The sequence below is a fragment of the Lontra canadensis genome, unplaced genomic scaffold (genome assembly GCF_010015895.1).
Source record: "Lontra canadensis isolate GAN:19392208 unplaced genomic scaffold, GSC_riverotter_1.0 scaffold16, whole genome shotgun sequence".
Lineage (NCBI taxonomy): Eukaryota > Metazoa > Chordata > Mammalia > Carnivora > Mustelidae > Lontra > Lontra canadensis.
The window spans coordinates 19145867-19166218 of NW_022631010.1; the positions used below are offsets into that span (position 1 = coordinate 19145867).

At 43.4% G+C, this 20352-nt stretch overlaps 1 protein-coding gene across 1 annotated transcript in view; it reads left to right on the top strand.

Moving 5' to 3' along the window:
* PCSK2 (proprotein convertase subtilisin/kexin type 2) overlaps positions 1-20352 on the top strand; it is a 256536-nt gene that overhangs the window by 116283 nt on the left and 119901 nt on the right. The window contains exons 3-4 of the mRNA XM_032859225.1: positions 12714-12827; positions 14807-14915. Coding sequence (XP_032715116.1) covers positions 12714-12827; positions 14807-14915 — 223 coding nt within the window. The remainder of the gene's footprint in view (positions 1-12713; positions 12828-14806; positions 14916-20352) is intronic.

Consider the following 20352-nt stretch of genomic DNA (forward strand, 5'->3'; position numbering starts at 1 on the left):
CTTCCAGAAGCACATTATTGAACCCTACCACCAGAACATGGTGGTGACTAAGCAGCCCAGACACATCCTCACTCAGCATCCTCCTCTGGCTCACCAGCAGAAGCACACCAGGCACCAGCACCATGGTGGAGGTTTTGTTGGAGACAAAGGTTTAGGAAGCTACATTCTTGTGTTGCTCCAGAGCCATTCATACCCAGCTGGGCACTATGAGCTCCTTCTCCATGGGTCCTGATGGCTTCTCTTCACTTTCACCTCCAGGTGCCTTCCCAAAAAGGTGGAGTGCTGGGTGGGTTAGTCAGGTGGGAGGACACTGTTTGGGCCACGGCTGGAATGGACAGGGGCAGAGCCTTCATCTCACTCCTCCCCTTGTTTCATTTGTCCTCCCAGAAACCACCTCCTTTACACCAGGTGAACACTTCTGTTCACCTGCAATAGGAAAGAGCCATCCACATGTCTCAGGCAGGCTCTCTTTGACTACACTGTGAGTGCGGCCAAAGCTATCAATATAGTAAAGCAACAGCCTTGCTTTGCTTCTTTTCCATGCTCATCTCTCAAAAGAACCTCCTTGAGAGGACCATGTCATTTCGGCCAAGGACAGAGTTTACGGGTCCTTGGGACCCTTGGTCTCCCTGGGAAATTGTCTTCCAAAGCAAACCCCAGTCTAACCATCCCTTCCTCAGCACATAGCATAGTACCTAACACCTTTTAATATCCTTTTCCTTATACAGTCCCCTAAATCCAACCCATGCCATTCCTCCTCCATCCTGGAAATAGGAACAAACGGAAGATCGAGATCATGCTAAAGCACAACCCCAAACCCAATACACACATTCCAACCAACATGGGAGCTGGAATTTTACCTTCTAAAGGCATTCCCAAAGCTCACTTTGCTCAGCTAGAAACAACTTCTGATTCCTCTTTAATTACACTGACTTATCTCATGGTATATCTTGTACATAGTGCTTTAGATGATAGACACCAATTTGTTAATATCTTGTCACTGAGATGCAATAACAGAAACAGTGACCAGTGGCATGCAGCCATATCCTCTTTCCTCAATTGATTGTCTTCATTCTTGCAAGATGGCCAAAACTCCCTAAATGAGGGCAATCAATATAGCGCATTCAGCCATAATTGTGGCTTAACTCCCTATTCTTTGAAAAGTTAAGCCCTGTGATTTGCCTGTAACTGGGCTTTCCAAAAAGGCATCCCTGCATGCTCAAGAGGGAAATTAAGCAGCCAGACTCCTGCCTGCTCTGCCCCTCCAGCAACTGGCCTTCTTGTGTCACATCCTTCCATCCAGCCTCCTCTCCTCTCTAGATCCCTGTTTGGATCTTGACAACCAAGGCCAGCAGTGGGTGGCAAAGCAGATGAGCTAGAGAATCTGAGTTTAGGAGTGGCTGCTCTACTCTGTAATCTCCCACATCACCCCCAGCAATGGCCTTTCTGGGTCTCTTGTATGATGAGCTGTGTTCCGTTCATCAGTTCAAACACTGAGATAACACACTACCTTGGAACAGTGAAGTAAAAAATGTGTGGAGCCCCTGTAGGGGGGTCTTCCACATTCAGGACCCTCATGGCAATGGGCTCTAGCTGGTTTCTCTTGCAATGTTTCATCTGCCTTTAACTAGCTAAGAACAGTAAGAAAGAATCAAAGGAGCCCAGGTTGCTTAGAAAAGTACCATCCCAATGCCTTTCCACAGGACCTGAAATATTTTAACATTGGCAATAAGGATAGAAGCAAATGCAGGCATTTATTGAGTATATACTCTGGGCCGAGGGTCTCTATACATAATCTCATTTTATTTTCCCCATAATCCAAATTATGAAGTGGGAGCAGAGAAGCAACATGGCCCAGTAGGGAAGCATGCAGATTATACAACCAGATTGCTAAGGTCTCCTATAAATTTCTGAGGGCTTCCATAACCAAGTATCAGAGTGAGGACTTAAACAACAGAAATGTATGCCTCACAGTTCTAGAGCTAGAAGTCCAAGATCAAGGGGTCGGCAGGGTTAGCCAAGAGGGAAGGATCTGTTCAAGGACTCTCTCCTTGGCTTGGAGATGGCTGTCTTGACCTTGTATCTTCACAGCATTTCCCTCTGTGTGTCTGTATCTAAATTTCTTCTTTTTTATAATGGGACACCAGTCATATGAGATTAAGGCTCACCTTAATGACCTCATTTTAATTTAATGACCTCTTTAAAGACACTGTCTCCAAATACAATCACATTCCAAGGTACTAGGGGTGAGAACATCATCATGCAAATTCTTCACTGGACACAATTCAGCTCAGAACAGGAACAAACCATGGCTCTACCCCTGGCTACCTGTGTGACTCACAATACACAACTCACAATACACTTACTCTTTCCTGCCTTCATTCTTAAGACCCCACAGGGTTGCTGTGAAAAACAGCTGAAATGCTGTACCTGAAATGCTTACAGTCAGTCTGCAATAAATGTTAGTTGGTATCAGTTATCATCTCCATTTTACAGGTGAGCAAACTGAGCCTTAAATAGGTCCAGTAGCTCGAGAGAGATCTCACAGCTGGTCAACAGCAGGTGCATCAGCACCTGTAACTTAGGTCCGGGGGCCCCAAAGATCAAGTTCCCATCCACAATGCTACCCCCCCCCCCCCGGATCAAGTTCCCATCCACAATGCTACCCTGTCTCTTTTACCGCAGCATTTTCTACTAAGTTGAAGTCAATATTCTGCCTAAATAGAAGGAAAACTGTAGCGTCCTTTCCAGGAGATGAAGCGCAGCCCCATCCACTTAAACTCCCCTGCCCCAGCAGCTCAGAGCTTGAAGGGAAAGCGCCCCCCGGTGTGCCTCTGGCATCTCATGAGAGGAAGAACAGAGCCTGTCCCCGTTGGCCCTGACTCTGTAAGCACACATCCAAAAGCCCTCGGGTCCTCTCCCCTCCACAGGAGACTGACACCAGGAAGGACGATCAGGCCAGGAGCCAGTGGGGACTTCTGACTTCAGCCTTAATCCTGCGTCCCATGTGGACTGATTTTCAAGAGCCCCCCGCAGGTGTTCTAGCTAACACCTATTGGGCATGATGTTTCTGGAATAGCTATTTTTGTTTTGGTTTAACCTATTTGGGGATGGGGGGTGTAGGTGAGTCCTCAGCCCATAATAAAAGCTAAGTGATTTATTGTGCAAATTAGGAGGCCTATGATAAACAGGAGATCCACATTCCTTGGAAAACGCTGTCCTCTTGTGCCTGCCCACGCACCCCCAACACCCGCCCACCGCAGCCTGCCAGCCCCGCCCCTCCCAGCTCTTACTAGCCGAATAGGGAGACATGATTTTTTAGCGAGTAAATGGAATGTATTTTCTTATGGATGTGAGTTTCTTCTCTTGCAGAGAGTCCTTGACGTTGTTTGTTTAGATACTCTGTCCTTCGCTCGCATCTTGTTTGATTTCGGTCCCCTACCTGAGCTTGTCAGAGCGGGGACAAGAGAGACAAGGGAGGTGCAGAGGATCCCCCAGCACAGAGTTTCTCAACCCCAGCTTAGGAATCAAGTACCTGGAAAGCTTTAAGAGATACTGAGGCCAAGTCCACGCCCAGTGACTCATTTCACAAACTGCCAGGGCATTGTGCAGCCAGCCAGCCTTCAGGACCTCGGCTTCCCACCCAGAACAAGTACGTGGGTGATCAGAGTAGCCACCTTAATGTGTCTGAGAGCCATATTTTTCAAAAGTTCCCTAAACTCTTATGCGTTATTAGTGAGTATGCAGTTTGGTGCAAACTTTCCGGAGGGCATTTGTCAATAATTGCCCTATGGAAATTTAAAATCATAGCGTAATCCGCAATCCCGCTGCTTATAATTTATCCTTGAGAAAACCTCACCAGGGCGCACATGCACGTTTGTGAAGATACTCACAGCAATGTTGAGTAGAATGGCAAAACAGCAACAAAATATGCAGCAAGAATAACCTTTAACAGCTGACAAGGTCATTAAATTTGCTTTAACCACACGATAAAATAATGTGCATCTGTTAAAGAGAATGAGTTTTCATTAAGAATGGCATATGTTTCTTGATCCTTTTGTAGTAAATTTAAAAGAGATAGTACCAGATGTCCTATTTATATTACAATAGGTACAGGTATTATAACCTAAGTATTATAGGCATCATACATATAGCATATAGATATTATCACATGTAGGTAAATCCACTGGTTACATATTATAAAATACACCTATATGTAGATATTAAACATATGGATAGGGACACCTGGGTGGCTCAGTCGGTTAAGCATCAGACTCCTGGTTTGGGCTTAGGTCATGATCTCAGGATCTTGAGATCGGGCCCCTAGACTGGCGTCCTGCTCAGCGTGGAATCTACTTGGAACTCTCTCTGCCTCTCCCACGTAATGCTCCTTCTCTCTCTCTCCTCCCAAATAAAATAAATCTTTCAAAAAATATATGGCTATTATCCATCAGTATTGTATACGTGCATGTAAATATATACATATATAAATCTCTCCTTCAAATTTATGACACTGCATCAGTTTCCTATGACTACCATAACAAATTAGCATAAACTTGGTGGCTTGAAACAACTTCTTATTCTCTCACGGTTCTGGAGGATAGAAGTCCAAAATCAAGGCATCAGCAGGGCTGAGCTCCTCTGGGTCTCTAGGGGAGAGGCATTCTCGACCTCTTACAGCTTCTAGCAGCCGCCAGCAATCTTGTTCTGTGGCTGTTTCACTCCCCCTATATCTCACGTGGCCTTCTGCTTGCCTCTGTTCGTGTCTCTTCCCAGTGTGTCTTAAAAGGACGCTGGTCATTGGACATGTGTCATTGGATTGAGAGCCTCCCCCCTCCCCAATAGTCCAGAATAGTCTCATCTCAAGATCTTTAATTACAACTGCAAATCCCCTTTTTCCAATTGAAATCCCATTCACTAGTTCCAGGGATTAGGACATGAGCATATAATTCGGGGGCATATATAGTTGGGGAGACATAGATTTGGGCGGAACATTCAATCTACTGCACTATAAAAGAATCATGCTAAATATACTCCTTTTTTAAAAACCTCCTCTTTATATATGTGTATGAGTGCATACAAATAAGCATTTTTCTGGAAGGACTCACGAGAAGTTATGAAGACTGGTCACCTTTGAGGAGAGAGCTATTTGAGAGCAAGGAAGGAAAGAGGAGGATAAATGTTCCCTTCCCATTATATAACTTTCTGGACTACATTAATTTTCTAACTGTGAACATATGTTAACTTTCTTCTTCTTCTTCTTCTTTTTTTTTTTTAACATCAACAGGGATTCTCAGGAAGTGGGGAAGGAATTACATTTTTCTTATCTTCTTTCCTATTTCTTTGCTTGAAAACAAGTTTTATTTAATTAAAGAAGCAATTCATCCAGAGGATTCTGATGTCCAGCCCAAAGAGAGATGGAGAGGTCCAATCCCACCCTGTCCTTCCCCAGAGACAGAACCAAGATGGAGGGCAGGACAGGCACCAGGAGAGCTGGAGGCTAAGGGGTAGTAGACATCTCCTTGTCTCCTCACCTGGGGCTGACATCTTCAGAGGATGGCTGCAAGGCTTCATATCTGCAAATCTTGCTACCAAGTGAGGATCTCAAAACCTGGATCCCACCAGGGCCTCATCACAGTTCTGAGAGGTAGAAATAGGCTTTTGACAGAGGAAGAAAATTGGCTCTAAGACAGTGTCAACCTTGAGGCAGGTTGGAATCCCCTGGAGAATCTGACATGGTCCAAGTGTGGCTTGCATGTGGGGGTTGCTAGATTTCTCCAGGTGACTCAGTGGGCACTCCAGGTAGAGGACAGCTGACCTCAGGACTGGGAAGGGAACAGATGTTTGTGGACATGTCCTGTGTGACAGGAACTGTGTTTCACAGCCTTTCCACAGCAGGTGACCACACTCATTCTTCAAATCAACCCCCAGAAGGAGGTATGCCCATTCTGTGGTAAGGAAACAGATCTCAGAAATAGCACTGTTATGCTCAAAGATGCAGAGTTAGCGGGGGCAAATGCCTGTCTCCAACCCACATCTGTGGCAACCAAAATCCAGAGCTCCTGACTTCCCATCCAGAGATCTTCCTGCAAAACCTCACATCTCCCTTGGAGGAGTCTCCCCCAATCCCCTTATTAGGGGGTTCCAATCCTGGGGTGGAGCAAACTCAGAGGAGTTCCACTTTGTTAACTGCTCAAAAGTTTGCCATCAGCAAATGTAGAAAAGCAAAAATGATCACACATCATCCATTCAAAAATGCATGGATTTTGATGCTTCTTACAACCGCTCGCAGCAAATGACTAGAGTGACAAAAATTGTATTGCCTTGGGCTGGTGCATCAAAATATGCCAGATAGGTGTTGCCTACTTAGAGGAAACTCCTGGAGACAATAGCAGAGCACTCTTTCAAGAAATGTTGATCACCAACATACTTGATGGCACAGAGGATGATGTGGTATAGGAAAACATAGACGTGGAATATTCTGAGTTAGAACCCAAATGTGAAACAGGTTTTTTTTTTAAGATTTTTTTTATCTGTCTCTGTCAGATATCTCTGAATATCTCTGTCAAATATGACAGAGAGAGAGAGAGAGCACACAAGCAGAGGGCAGGCAGAGGAAGAAAGAGAGGCAGACTCACCTCTGAACAGGGAGCCCAGTGCAGGGAAGGGCTCCATCCCAGGACCCTGGGATTATGACCTGAGCAGACATTTAACCAAATGAGCCACCCAGGCGCCCCTAAATGTGCAACAATTTAGAAACATCCTAACCGGGCACCTGGGCAGTGGGTTAAGCCTTTGCCTTCGGCTCAGGTCATGATCTCAAGGTCCTGGGATCCAGCTGCACACCAGGCTCTCTGCTCAGCAGGGAGCCTACTTCCCCCTCTCTCTCTGCCTGCCTCTCTGCCTACTTGCGATCTCTCTTTCAAATAAATAAATAAAATCTTAAAAAAAAAAAGAAACATCCTAACCAACTTATTTCCCAACATTTTCCCTCTTTTTTTTTTTGTTTGTTTTTTGTAAACATTACATAGGGTTCATGAAATCTTTGTCCAAATGGAACTATAAGACCACTTCATGTACAAAATAAAGTTTACAAATGAGTAGGAAGCACTATGAGAGAGTTTGATTCTCAGGAGCTGTAGTAATTTCCTAGGGCTGAATTAGTTTAATTCTTAGTGGTTGTATTAGTTTCCATAACAAAATACCAAAATCTGGGAGGCCCAGCACTACAAAAATTAATTCTCTCACAGTTCTGGAGGCTTGAAGTCTGAAGTCATGGTGTTGGCATGCCATACTCCTTCTGAAATCTCTAGGAGTGGATCTCTCCTTGTCTCTTCCAGCTTCTGGTAGACCCACAAGTTCCTTGGCTTGTAGTAGAATAACTCCAACCTCTGCCTTCTCCCTCTTCATATGGCTTCATTCTCTGTGTCCGTAGGTCTTCCTATGGCATTTTCCTTCTATGTGTGTCTTTTTCTCATGAGAACACCAGCCATGTTGTTTTAGGGCTCCATCTTCCTCCAGCACCACTTCATCTTAACTAATTACATCAGCAACAACTCTTTTCCCAAATAGGATCACATTTTGAGGTATCAGAGGTTAAGCCTTCAATATGTCTTTCATGGGAATGTAGTTAAACTCATGAAAGTGGTAAAAAAAAAAAAATTCTTGGTGGTACAGAAAATAATGGTGTTGGGGCACCTGGGTGGCTCAGTTGGTTAAAGCCTCTGCCTTCGGCTCAGGTCATGATCCCAGAGTCCTGGGATCAAGCCCTGCATCGGACTCTTTGCTTGGCGGTGAGCCTGCTTCCTCCTCTCTCTCTGCCTGCCTCTCTGCCTATTTGTGATCTCTCTCTCTGTCAAATAAATAAATAAAATCTTTAAAAAAGAGAAAATAATGTTGTAATCTAATCTACAACATCATAGGCATAGAACTTCAGTATTTTCACCAACATGTTGGTTCTGTGTTTTATGCTTCTTTTCTTGTGCTCACTCCAAGCTAACTTGTTTCGCCCTTTGGAGGCAGGTTTCCCATAGTGCTCCTCTTTCTCCCCGCCCCTCTCCTGCCCCACACAGTCAATGCTAATTAGCAGCTGTTTAATTATCAGCCCAGCAGGAAGTGATCCAGGCCCTGATCCTTGGAGAGTTACATTTACGGTTAAGCTGTCCCAGATACTAGAAGGTTGACTGTGTTCTGTGCTTTAGGGAGGAGCAATGTGGCTTAGTGGAAAGTACATAGCATTTAGAATTGGTCAGCATGTGTGATTCCGCCATGTTTTCAACCGCTGAACAATGGCCGCTTAAAGTCCTTTCCTCAGCTGTAACCATACCCTCTCCACAGTCTTGTTGAGAAGATTCTATGTAGCAAAATTACCTTGTTAGCAAAACTTGTAAAATAGAATGCAAATGTGCAGGGATAGTATCTGCCTCCTTCTAGAATGGTCTGTAACTGGTATATTGTAGATGCACGAAAACATTTGTTGACTGAAAATTCTTAATTGACGAGAAGGACTACAAGAGGAAAGGGAGTGGAAGGAGTTTCTTTAAGTAAAAGTTGTTCTATATGCATGTGTCAAGCTAAGACTTAAAAGTTGAACAAGAATTGCAGAATATCCATCTGTTTGTTTCTAAGATAATTCCCAGTAACAAACATTCCTGCTTTCTTATGTTTTCCATTTATATAAATGTTCAGGTCAATAGACCAATTTGCATGAGCAGTCTAAAATACCTAAGCTAACCGTGCATTATTGTTCAAGAAGGCAAGAAGCTATGGTTCAGTTACATGGCACTGGTGCCACATCAAAGTGGTAATGAAGGTATCTTGAGTGAAAGGTTACAATTCAGAGCAGGAAGAAGAGAGAATAGAAGTGACCTTTTAGTTATAATATGAGGAAGGATTGTGAACTAGGAAATACTTTTCTGATATTAACAGCTTTAACACACATAGGATTATAACACTTAAGTCTTCTCCAGAGATCTTTAAAAATAGTTTATAATCTCATCTTTCTGCTAATGGTAATTTCATTTATAATAGAAAACAATCCAAATGACCAGTAAGAGGGGAATCATTGGGTAAATTATGGTATATTATTCTATGGGATATTCAGGTAGCTATTAAAAATTAAGTTATGAGAGCCGTGAAGCAGCATATTAAAATTCCTAAGGTAAGATACTTCATGAAGAAAGAATACATAATTTTATCTATAGTTCAGTTACTTTTATGTAAAAATTAGGTTTAAATGCAAATTAGCATTGAAAAAGAACCTAGGAAGATTAAAGCAATTTATGATATTCCATGGTATCATTGTGAGGGGGGAAAAGAAGCTATTCTCCAGTTATTTGTGTGTAACGAATAAAAATATATGTTTAAAAGATGTTCTCTCTCTTAGAATTATAACTGTGATCTTCATTAAGGACATGAAGATAAACTAAAAGGCTCAGAAATGCTCGCAGTCTTAGGATTTTTAATTTTTAGTGACACTAGATGACAAGATTACAGACACCTACGTCATGCTTCAGAACTTCTGGGTTGCAAGGAGGGGTGATGTCAAGAGAGAGCACAGCATTCCAAAGCATTGCTGGTCTCCATTAAAACCTAATTTATGGAATTAAAAATTAATTTTATGGAAATGGATTTAAGGTCTTTTCATTAGACTGCACTCAGGCTAATTGAGTTTGGAGTGCTATTGTCACAGCCATTCCTGCCCTGTTATCTAAAAAGATGACATCTGGGGCACCTGGGTGGCTCAGTGGGTTAAGCCTCTGCCTTCGGCTCAGGTCATGATCTCAGGGTCCTGGGATCGAGCCCCGCATCGGGTTCTCTGCTCGGCAGTGAGCCTGCTTCCCCCTCTCTCTGCCTGCCTCTCTGTCTACTTGTGCTCTCTCTCTCTCTCTCTGTCAAATAAATAAATAAATAAAATCTTTAAAAAAAAATAAATAAATAAAAAGATGACATCTGATGTGAGTCTTCTTGTTCTTCTGCTGCTGAGAAGAAGCTCCAGAGGGGAGTTTTCAAGCATCCACAGGGCAGCTGCTCCTGCTTAGCAAAGACCCTCGAGAAAGAACGGTGCTGCTTTAACAAAGTTAGTCATGACAACAAATCCAGTATGATGGGAATCCCTCAGTGGAAGCAAGGCTTACCACCAATGAGTAGCGCAGATAAAGGTCTTGCTCAGGACCACGACAGAAAGAGGCGATGGCTGAATTCAGGCTCCTTCCCAAGTGAAAGTGACACTCCTGCTGTGCTTCCTTGAACACTTGCTTCCCAAGTAAAAGAAAAGTTTTAAGGGGGGCGTGTGTGGCTCTTTACATACGGGTGTGTATATGTGTCTAGATAGATCTATCTGTCTGTTGTGTGGCAGCTGTGAGAACACGCAGCGTACATCTCTGACTTCCAGGAGAATAATTGACCAAGAACCCCAGCTGCTGCACTCTGAAATCTGTCACTGTGTTGGCAAGAGGCCATGCTTCCTAGGCAGCTCTAGCCAGTGACTGAGCACAGCAGGGGCACTGAGGCAGGCTCGTCCCTGGGAGACACAGGATTTTTCTGACAGCCGACTTTGAAGCCCCAAAAGACCTGCCAAACTTTCCTTATGCTATAGAGCCATTGAGGAAACTTTTGCCCCATCTTTTTAACTTTCTCTTTTATGGGGTCAAGCTTACATAGCAGTTTCTTTCATTTTTCTCTCTTAATAAAAGCCTTGCACATTTAATCTCATCTTGGCATCTGTTTCCCAGAAGATATATGTGTGTATGTGTGTGTCTATACAGAAGATATGTGTGTATATATACGTGTGTGTGTGTATATATATATATATATATATATATATACATATTATATACCTTATACATATAAGTATATGGATATTTGAATCATAATTTATCTCCATCTGATGGACACTAGTTGTGTCTAGATTTTATAATAGACTCTCCATCCATCGCAATGCTCTCAAACATTTGCTATGTGCCACAGTCTACATCTGTTGTTGAGATACCTCCAAAGAACAGAGAAAATGCCACATGAACCACTTCTTTTCTACACATACAGAGTTTCTGCTGGAATTAGTTTTTCTGGCAAATGAGTCCCTGGTCTGCCTGTGTCAGTGTGTAGAGCCAAGTAAGGAACCACTCTCCCACAACATTCCTGCCCATTATAGGACAGCAAAGAAGGGGAGGTCTCCAGACACATTTGTGGACTCTTCATGCTTCCCTCCCTGCCATTACTGTTGACTTGGATCCTCTTGACTTCCTTGCTCCCATATCAAAGTTCTCAAGTGCAAATAACACAAACAGATTCTGAATTACTTAAGCAAAAGGGATTTTCCTGGAATGGTATAGGGAGCTCACAATCAGTGGGAGGCTGAAGGATTGGTCTTGGGGAAGATTCCAGGTTGTGGAACTGTCCCCAAGGACCTTTTATAGGGCAAGGCTGGTGATTGAACCTCTGAGATAAATAACCTTCAAGGCTTCCTTCTGCTCTCACATCCCTTTCCCAGGGTTCAAATCCATACCCACCTGGGCACCTCTGAGGCAGAGAGAGCCTGCAGTTTCTTTGCAGATAGGTGTCTCAAATTTCATTCCCAACACAGAACCTAGTGGACACCAGGTAATCCTCCAAATGCACTAGGAATACTTGAGAAAAGAAGAAATGATGTTGGGCAGCAAAGTATCGTTAAAAAATCAGGGGCACCTGGGTGGCTCAGTTCTTTACGCGTCCAACTCTTGATTTTGCTTCAGATCATGTTCTCAGTGTTGTGAGATCAAGCCTCGAGTCGAGCTCGGCACTGGGTAGGGAGCCTGCTTAAGATTCTCTCTCCCTCTCCCTCTACCCCTACCACCCCAATACTCGCTCACACATGCGCTTGCTCTCTCTTAAAAAAAATAAAGAATCAGTATGTAGCACACACCCTTTTCTACATTTGCATGGCCCCTTAGTCTGTAGATGTTCAGAGACGAGCCACAGCCCCTGGATGATAAATCCGTGATGCCCAAGTGAAGAGAATTTCATGAATGGGACAAAGTCTAACTGTTGCCAGGAGCCTGCTTGAATAATTCAGTTCCTAAGTTTCATTTCATCCAAGGGCTTGGGGTTCCAATTTTGGAAACAAAAATTGAAGCGCTGCCATTGCCAGGACAGCCCTTTTTTTTTCAAAGATCCTTCACTTACCCTCCAGAGCTTTGCTATGAACTGGCTGGCTCCCCACGCAGGCGTTCTTTTGGTTTGGGTTTACGTTTGCATTTGTGTTTGGTTTGATTTGACTTGATTTCAGTTTTGGCTGATTCCCAAATGTGATAACACAATCCTCTCAACAAACTGTAAAGGCTGGAAAGCCTTCCAGAAAAATGGACCCTGCAGTTCTAACTCTCTCTCCCTCTCTGAATCCACATCAACCTTCTTTACTTAATAGAAGTGTTGTTTCGTTTTCTTTTCCTTAACAACCCCTACTCCCTTATCTTCCGTGAGAGTACTTTTCTCTATCAAATACCCATTTTAAGGAAACTCACTTTGAGCCATCACCAAAGCCAATTTATTGAGCACAGTCAGAAGCAAATGTTTTCAGAAAATAATCATGGAGTGTAGAGTGTACATGAGATGAACCTGGCTTCCACAGAGGAAAAAATACCTGTGTGCAAATGGAATTTGAATTCACGGAAATGAATTCCAGAAGAAGTTGTTCGGGTGGATATTCAGGTAATATGCCAATATTGTCATTCCAGGTAAAGATGGCCTTGCAGCAAGAAGGATTTGACAGAAAAAAACGGGGGTATAGAGACATCAACGAGATCGATATCAACATGAATGATCCTCTTTTTACAAAGCAGTGGTATCTGGTAAGCATGCCATATTATTCCTAACATTTCTCATCTTGAGACTTCAGATTTAAAAAAATGCATTTCTATTTCCTCGTTATTCTGTGGGATGTCAGCCAGCATCTGACTCCATGAAACTCTCTGTCCCCTCTGATATGTATTGATTTTCTATCAGCACCCATGCATCATGTTCTCTTATCTCCTTCCTTCTGGAAATGCTAAATAGCCATGAACCCTTAGGGTCAAACCACCTACCAAATGCTGATCAGGTTGCCCCAGACTTTGAAAAATCACACCAGTGCATGAGGGAAGACTTGCAAAATCATGTAGAAGTTGAGTCAAGGGTCTGAGGGGAGTAATCCAGGGATCTCAACAGGCAGAATGACTGCAGGACATAATGAAACCACAGGGATAAGGAAAAGACTCTGGCAGCTTCACAAAAGACAAGCAAGAGAGCTCAAAGACCAAATCGAGAAAAGTAGCATCCATTAGCACCTCTTAAAATAATGGCAGGAAATCACATCCATGGGGCTTTCCAGGTGAAGGAGTCACACCTCAGAAGCCCTGTCTATCCAGTGAAGTGAATATTATTATCTGACTCACCAGCAGTCCTTCATGATCCATTTGGATGGGTTGGGTTATATTTAAAAGAGACCCAAATCCTCTAAACCAAACCTAACTGTAGGGCATCTTGAGGGAAAAGGAGTGATTAATTTAAAACTGTGAGTGATGTTTTACCTTATTTAATCTTAAAAGGTGATGAGCAAGAGAGAAGATTAAGTTATAGCCCTGTGGACTGAGACATGTATAGGAATGCATCACATCTTCTACATTGGGTCTTCCGGGTGTGACTGTGTCCTTTGCTTTTGGGCATGGAATCCTACAAATCTGATCCGGATAACTGAAAAGAGCTCATGTGTGTTAATCAGGTTAGACTACATTTCTTGCGATCACAGCCAACCCCCCAAGTCACCCCGGCTTAACAAATCAAAGCTTTTGCTCACTCATGCTGTATGTCCAACACTTCCTAGTCCCTCAGGGACCCAAGCTCCATGCCAGCTCCATCCTGAACCCTGCTTTCATGAGCACCTCAACAAGGGGAAGGGGTAGGTCACACACTGTTACCTAAGGCTTCGGCCTGGATGTAACATATAGCACATGAGCATACATCCTATTGACCCAAACCAGTGATGTGGGCATTCCACTAACTTCCTAGGTGATGGAAAAGTGTAACCTGAACGCATGCGTGGAAGGAGAAGAGCAGTCATTTTTACCAAGCACACTAATGACATTCACAGCAGTGTTTTAGCAACCCTCTAGTAACAGCCAACAGGTCACTGTGGGCTTCTGCCAGTACAAGCTCTGACTTCATTGCTTTTAAAACTCATCTTTGGGAAAATCTGCACAGGACAAAAAAGCATGAAAAGAGGGTGATGGACATAGTTATATACAATTTCTTTGTTTCCCTTTTTTGAATTTTTTTAGGGAAAAGACTTTTTTTTTTTTTGCATTAGAATGAGCACTAAAAGTAAGCCAGTTATCTTCGATTTGGTGCATCAAATATTTTTACGTGAGATTTGGTGTGGTGGCACTGAAATTACAAACGTTAAGTAGGACATGCTCCCTCTTGCAAAGCTTACTGCTATTGAGAGAGGAAATCACATTCAAATAAGGATGATCCAAGACAGTATGTGCTAAATTCCAATCTTGAGGTATAAACTCTACAAGAATGAGCATTTAATTCAGAACTGGAGAGGGTTTCTTGCAATGGCAGATTTAAGGAGTTTAAAGACAGCAATCCCATCAGAGAAACATCAATTGTGTGTATCAAAAAATGGAGGGAGAAGTCTGGAAGAGGTGGATGGGGAAACATTCAGGAGTACTGTTTCACAGAAGGCATGGCCTTTGACCAGGCCCTGGCGTAGCAGGTGCAAACATTTAGATAGGTGCTTTACTGCACCAGAGTAATCAGATTCTTTGCTTTGAAATTCCTGAACCAGATCAATACCGGACAAGCTGATGGCACTCCTGGCCTTGATTTGAATGTGGCAGAAGCCTGGGAGCTGGGATACACAGGGAAAGGTGTTACCATTGGAATTATGGATGATGGTGAGTATTTCAAAGCCTTCACATCATTTGGAAGCAAGTCTTTGCATGCCTTTGGAATACCAAAGATTCATTGCTTAGAGATGCGAATCAAAGACAGAAGAGACACCTGCTGGACCTGACCACCCATCTATACTGTGGCAAAATCCTCCCCTTCCTCCAGATCAGCGGTCTTCAAATTTGAGGATGCCTTTAATAAATATTTATTGAATTAATAAATTAAAAATTCAAAAAAAAAATGAACAAAGGAAGACTGGCCATCACCAAACTGTCATTTCTTATTGGGCCACTGTTTGTACCTTACCCTAGAGCATCTTCTAAACCTGTTCGAACTTACCATGTACTCCAGATCCACACTGTCCAACGGAGTAGCCATTGGCCGTATGTGGCTATTTACACTGAGGTTTTAATGAGTTAAAGCTAAATAAAATTAAAAATTCAATTCCTCAGTCACACTAGCTTCATTTCAAGTTCTCAGTAACCCCAAGGGGCTAGCTAGCAGCTGCTGAAACTGAATTCAACTTCACTTCGATCATCACAGAAAGCTCTATTAGACAGTATGGCTCTACACCCATGAAGAAGCTTTTTGATAACAGGATTGGAGTTTGAAGAAATTTTGACTTTCAGGATGAACCCTGGTAAAGCAGACCTTGATAACCTTTTATTACATATGCATATATGTATAACACGTTATTCTATCCCGTATACCTGCCAGACAAAGATTTAGTAGAGCTTTATTTTCTATAGTTTGTGATACAAAACACAAAGTGTAGGATGGGTAGAATGGGTAGGGTGAACTGGTATTTTTCTAACTACACACGTCCTTGGCTCTGCCAAGATTCTGGAGAATCTCTGCCCTGTGGTCCTCTCCCTGGGCAGGTCCCTTGCCCTTCATCAGCCATGTGGCTCCTCCAGGAAAGGCTCCACTGAGCAGTACTAATGCAATTATACCTAAAGCCTAGGTGTGAGAGATGAAACAATGGAGCTTTTCCCTTCTGAAGATCCTCAAAGAACCCTAAGCTGTCCAAAGCAAGCCTTTGAAGCTGAATTGATGGTGAGACAAAGGGAGCCAACATGCTTAAAATTGGTGCTGTCTTTTGTGAGGGCTCATTAAATATCCACATAAAAACAATGCCTCCGCATTTTCTGATGTGGGAGATGTTTGAAGTGGATGTAGAAGCTTTCTCCAGTGGCCGAGGGCTTTCACAGGAATAAAGGAGCTCTGCAGGAGAAAGAGTGTGTGTACACGAGTGGGTCTTGGGCACTTACAGTTCTTCCTTCCTCCCTAATCTTTGGATTGGAAATCAATGTAACTGAGACCAGCTCACCCAGGAGAAAGATGTGTCTGTGTTCGGGATAAATCTGCCTAGGATATATTGTAATTACACAACATCTGAGGGATTAGAGGAGCACCCTAAAAGTGGCCGCAGACAGTCGTATTGCTTTTATGAAACCGAACAGCCCGTGATGCCTACTTCTGGATTCTTTGACTGTAGCCCCCTGACAGACTGTGAAGCAACCCTTCCAAAAAGACAAGGGGAGGATGAGCCCTGACTCTGACCCACCTTTCCTGATGTGAGAAGCCAAGCCCTTCAGAAAGTCTCAGCAGAGTTTCTTATTTGATATTATTTCTTCTGATTTAGTGGTCTTTGGGCATCCTCCCAAAAAAACAAACTCTCTACCCGCCCCCCATTTTAAACTCCCAACTCCTCCACTGCTTTGGTCATCTACTGCTGCAGAATATACTACCCCAAAATTGAATGGCTTAACACAACCACCATTTTCTTATGTCTCATAGTTCTGTGGGTTGACCAGGCTCAGCTGGGAAGTCCTGCTACTGGTCTCTCTGGGGTCTCTCATGCCATAGGGGTCAGAATGCAGCTGGAACTAGTGTCAACTGAAGGCTTAACTGAGATGCTAAAATAGCCTGGCCTCCCTCCCACTCCATGTAGTCCCCGGACATCCCCTCTCCACGTGGTCTCCCCAGAAAGGTAGCTGGATTTCTTACAGATAGCTTGGGGGTCACAGGAACAGTCATTCTAAGCTGCCACTCCTCCTCTAGGCCAGGCATGGAATGCACAAGCATCATTCAGCCACTTTTTTTTTTTTAAGATTTTATTTATTTATTTGTCAGAAGGAGAGAGAGAGAGCACAAACAGGGGGAGCAGCAGGCAGAGGGAGAAGCAGACTCCCCACTGAGAGGAGAACCTGAGGTGAGACTCAATCCCAGAACCCCGGGATCATGACCTGAGAAGAAGGCAGATGCTTAACGCGCTGAGGCACCCAGGCATCCCATCACTCAGCCACTTTTATTGGAGGAATGGTCTCAGGGCCAAATTTCAGGGAAAGAGGAATAGGTTCCACATCCTGGTGCAGAGTTAAACAAAGGATTTGTGGCTGGCTTTAATTCAGCACATGCTTATTTTGTGTGATAACTGAAGAAGAGAAGAACCACCAAGCCACTCTCCAAATCCGCTATTGAAAAGCAAGATGAGCACATCTGGGATATAAGCGGCCTCCCACACTACAGGAACAATGGTCAGCAGCCTCATACCATGACATTGGGCATCTCTGCCCTAACACCTAGAATGTGAAGTGCAATGGTGAGGCTGGGAGCATCAGTAAATGGTGTGGGATCATTTCCCAGATATTTGCTAAGCAAAATATCATTCTCCAACAGGATAAAGACACACAGATACTGACTTCATACCTAAGAGCAGAAACAATGTCATATTTCCTAATCATTGCTCTCTTTATTTTGGGCTGTATGGAAAATACTTTGATTACCTGCATGTGGGAGAGTCAATCTATAGATAGCTCCATTTTAATAGTTGTTCATACTTTCTGGTTGCACAACTCAGAACTAGACCAACATCCTCTGTTGGATCCAATGACTCCATACATACTCAATAAATATCTGCTGCTTTCATGTAGGTGCAACTTACTGTCATTTCCACACACTACACATCAGAAGGAGAGTACCTCCATGGTTATCTGTTGCCCACAGGGGCAGAAAGCATTTCTTAAGGGTTTGTTCTGATGTTCCAGGCATGGAGATGCCAGCAAGGACCCCACTTAATGATAACAATTCACCCCTTTCATCGCAAACAGAGTTGTTTGGTGTTGGGAACTTGAACTAGAAAACAAGGTATGGCCAACAAAACACAGAGATGGATAGGAGCCACCCAGCCCAGGCACGATTCTGGACAGGTGCAGGCTATCAAGGCTATAGATGGTCAGTGAAGGCAAGAGTCAAGGACGTTAGCCAACATCAGATGGTGCCAAGGAGGTAAAACTGAAGACCAGGCAGGCAGGGTCAGGGATAGCTTCAAGCTGAAGCAACAATAAAAACCTAACATTTCTTGGGATGCCTGGGTGGCTGTCAGTTAAGCATCTGCCTTTGGCTCAGGTCATGATCCCAGGGTCCCGGGAATCAAGTCCCACATTGGGCTCCCTGCTCAGCAGGGAGCCTGCTTCGCCCTCTGCCTGCTTGTGCTCTCTCTCTCTTTCACACAAATAAATAAATAAAATCTTTAAAAAAAAAAAAAACCTAACATTTCTTGAGTACTCACTATATACTAGACACCACCTAACAATTTGGAAACAGTCACAGTTATCCTCTAAGATTAGTGCTATTGTCCATATGTTGCATATGAAGAAACTGAGGTTAGGGAGGCAAGAAACTACCCAAACTGATCTTACCCACCATCTTCAGTGCTTGCAGCTCACCCCTTGGCTCTGCCTCCCTGGTGAGTCTTTGTGAACCGGATCTCATCCTTACCAGTGGAGGTTCAAGCTCAAGGATCAGGCAGTCAGCCGCACCCTCCCAAGAGAGTTAGAAGTCTGCCTCACATAGAAAAGCAAAGTTTTCTCCCCTAACTTGGGCTTCGCTGGTCTCAGAAGGACTAGTAGGGTATCTGTTCCAGTTATTATTCCTGTATGACAAATGACTCCAACTCTTAGCAGCTTATAGTAACTATTTATTTTGCTCAAACTTTGTGGCACGAAAACTCAAGAAGACAGTCTGGGCACTTCTCATTTGAGGTTTCTCATGCAGTCAAGGGCAGAATGCTGGCTACCCAACAGTCATCTGAAGATTCAGCTGGGGTGTACATTCATGGCTCATCCCCATGGTTCACCACTGACGTTGGCTGCCGCAGCTCAGTTGAGCCTTTCATACCAAGGGCCACACAGGAGCTTCTTCCTTGGCTATTGACTTCCCCTCCTCCCTCCCTGAGTGGACAAGTGTCCAAAGGGAACAAATGGAAGATGCCTGGACTTTTCTGACCTAGCCTTGAACGTCATGCAACATTTTATTGATAGAGGCAGTCATAGACCAGTCAGATTGAAGAGGGGGAGAACAGCCCTACCGATGTGTGGCATTGTTATACATCTCAACTGAATTACTAACATTGTAACTAGGAACAGGTCTATGGAGCTCCTTGCTAATTCTCTGAGGTCTCCAGAACCATCAGAGCTTCCTGAGCATTTGAAACATTGTGGATTAGACATTCTGAAAAGACTCAAACTGATGATGGGATACTAATGTAAACTATAACCAAGTAATTATCATTTGCATTCCACATTGTGTTATGATTGGCTGGTGTTGAGTTGGTCCCCACTGTAGACTGGGAGCTATAGATACCTGAAAGCTCAGGTTCTGTGTCTAAATTGTCTGTTTTTCCAGGACCTGCATCGTGCCTGGTGTTCACTGCTGAAAATAACCCAATGAGTGCAAAATAGAATTGAATACATTCATAATACAAGAATTAAAAAATAAATAAACTGATTGAGAAAATGTATTTAGTACACTCCACCTCAAAAGATAATCAAATAGACAAAAATATTAAAATACTATTTCATTACCAGTCCATTATTTTCATGCTTTAGTTCACTATATTTTTTTGAATCATGTCTGTCATTCCCCCATGGTTCTATCAGTAATCTCTTCTTTCTCAGACTAAAGTCTGTGTCTGTACCAACTTAACACTCAGACTTCCCCTTAACCTAATTAAAGATCCTTAATTTTAATTGGGCTAAATTTATCTTGTTTTAATTTTAATTTCCTTCAAGTCTCAAATTATCTTTGCCTTGATAGTTTCCCTTCGCAGAGAAGAAATTACTGTTTCTCAGAAAATTTCTCTCCCAGACAACTTACACTATCAGAACATGAGGTCATCTTTTAAAAACTGTTCCCCCGCATGGACTAGGAGCTTTTACCAGGAACGTTTACCCTCTGGGGGAAATACCCAGATGTCTGAAGTCAGCTTGATTTATTGTGGGGGCGTGGATATCACCTGAGATTGTGGGTGCTGGATGCTCCTGCCTTAGAGTGTCTGGGCAGGTGACTTGTACCTGGCTTTCCCGAGGCTTAAGTGTGTATATACATGCACCACAGTCTTCTTACACACTACAAACATGAATAGAAGGATGACCATGC